Source organism: Excalfactoria chinensis, unplaced genomic scaffold, assembly GCF_039878825.1.
Source record: "Excalfactoria chinensis isolate bCotChi1 unplaced genomic scaffold, bCotChi1.hap2 Scaffold_68, whole genome shotgun sequence".
Lineage (NCBI taxonomy): Eukaryota > Metazoa > Chordata > Aves > Galliformes > Phasianidae > Excalfactoria > Excalfactoria chinensis.
The window spans coordinates 1,373,691-1,375,849 of NW_027315710.1; the positions used below are offsets into that span (position 1 = coordinate 1,373,691).

The 2,159-nt window shown below is 48.1% G+C and overlaps 1 protein-coding gene across 1 annotated transcript; it reads right to left on the reverse strand.

The window, feature by feature from the left end:
* Positions 1–876: 876 nt before the first annotated feature.
* Positions 877–1,812, reverse strand: LOC140265149 (olfactory receptor 14J1-like). Its single transcript, XM_072361034.1, has one exon. It carries the CDS (start codon positions 1,810–1,812, stop codon positions 877–879), a length of 936 nt encoding a protein of 311 aa, XP_072217135.1.
* Between the last annotated feature and the right edge of the window lie 347 nt (positions 1,813–2,159).

Here is a 2,159-nt window from a genome sequence, read left to right on the forward strand (position 1 = left end):
GTTGCAAACTTGTATGCATACATATTAGTACCTATGCATATATGTTTGCAACAGCATATATTGTCTATATGTGAAAATATACCATATATATAGCATGTATGTGTGTGCAAATACAAATATACATGTACTTGTCATAATGATTACGCATTTTTATTCTCTGTCTCAGTAAGTAGCTTTACTTCAACCCACAAATTCTAAAGCAAAGCACTGCCCTGAGTCCCTTACAGATCTCATTTAGACTCTTGAAACTGTCCCTGTCACGCATTGAAGAGCACCAGAAGATCTCGAGGTCTTCTCAGGGAGCAGCTCCTGAGGTATATTCCTTACACCAGCTTTGGAAGAGGCCTCCAGTTCTCTGGTCCTGCTCTGAAGGGGCCCTCTTGTTATGGCAGTGCCAGCAAGGAGACCAGCTCTGACACAGCCGTTCATATTGCCGGCTACTGACTGCAGCCCCGGAGTGCTGCTGTAGAGACAACAGGACTGTTGCGAGACACACAAGACCTTCAGGCCTGCACAAATGAGAGGATGTGAGAGCACTGTGGCAGTGGAAAGTGAGCAAGAATGAAAGAAGCACGTTGTGCTGCTGTCAGTGGCTGTACCTCCCCCAGACCCAGTCAAGGTAGGAAGAGAGAAAACAAAAGGTATTGTCTTTATTTGAAAGCCTTTTAGGTATCTTTTAATATATTCAGGGAATCTGGTTCGATATTTACATGAGCTCTTGGAGTGAGAAAATGGAAAGTAGGCAGGAAAGAAGAAGAGAAATAAATTGCAACATTTCATTGAAGATTGCTGTATAACACTTACAGAATCAAAGAATCAAAGATGCATAAAACATGAAGAACCATCAGTGGGAATCATGTGAGGAAGATGTGCACTTTATTGAAGCTGGAATAGTGCATGTTGCATCACCTTTCTGTAAGCGTACTTGATCTCCCTGTTCCTCATGCTGTAGATGAGGGGGTTCAGTGTTGGAGGCACCACAGTGTACACAAGTGCCACTGTCAGATCCAGGAGCGGGGAAGAAATGGAGGGGGGCTTCAGGTAGGCAAAGAATGCAGTGCAGAGAAAGAGGGAGACCACGGCCAGGTGAGGGAGGCACGTGGAGAAGGCTTTGTGCCGTCCCTGCTCAGAAGGCATCCTCAGCACGGCCATGAAGATCTTCACATAGGACACCACTATGAAAACAAAGCACCCAAACAATAAACTGGCACTAAAAATGACAAGAACAAGTTCCCTGAGGTAGGAGCCGGGGCAGGAGAGCTTGAGGAATTGGGGAATTTCACAGAAAAACTGGTTGACAACATTGCCTTGGCAGAGAGGCAGTGAAAACGTACTGGCAGTGTGCAGCAGGGAATTGAGAAGCCCAGCGCCCCAGGCAGCTGCTGCCATGGTGGCACAAGCTCTGCTGTCCATCAAGGTCCTGTAGTGCAGGGGCTTGCAGATGGCAACGTAGCGGTCATAGGACATGATGGTGAGAAGGGAAAACTCTGCCGCGAGGAAGAAAGCAAAGAAAAAGAGCTGTGCAGCACATCCTGCGTAGGAGATGGCCCTGGTGTCCCAGAGGGCGTTGGCCATGGCTTTGGGGAGAGTGGTGGAGATGCAGCCCAGGTCGAGGAGGGCCAGGTTGAGCAGGAAGAAGTACATGGGGGTGTGCAGGCGGCGGTCGCAGGCTACGGCTGTGCTGATGAGGCCGTTGCCCAGGAGGGCAGCCAGGTAGATGCCCAGCAAGAGCCAGAAGTGCAGGAGCTGCAGCTGCCGCGTGTCTGCCAACGGCAGCAGGAGGAACTCGCTGATGGAGCTGCTGTTGGGCATCTGCTGTTCCTGGGCTTGGAGTCCTGCTCAGAGTGCAGAAGATAGTGACAAGTCCAGACCATTCTCAGACACACTTTTTCCGCTGTGCTATGAAATATGTTGATTCTCTTACTATAATGTTCATTTAGCACATGTACTTGCATTTCATTTCATGAAGTTTAGCCTTACTTAAGAAGAAGAAGCCTGTGAATCTTTAAACTTCCTTTGATTTTCTGATGTTTTCCCATTTCCCTGGATTTTTTCATGTTTCATGCCTAATGTCTTTACCCCAAATGCTCTTATAGCACCCAACCCCGGCCTCCGTTACCTTCTATCTCTGTTCGAAAAAGCTGCCTGTTGGCAGGATA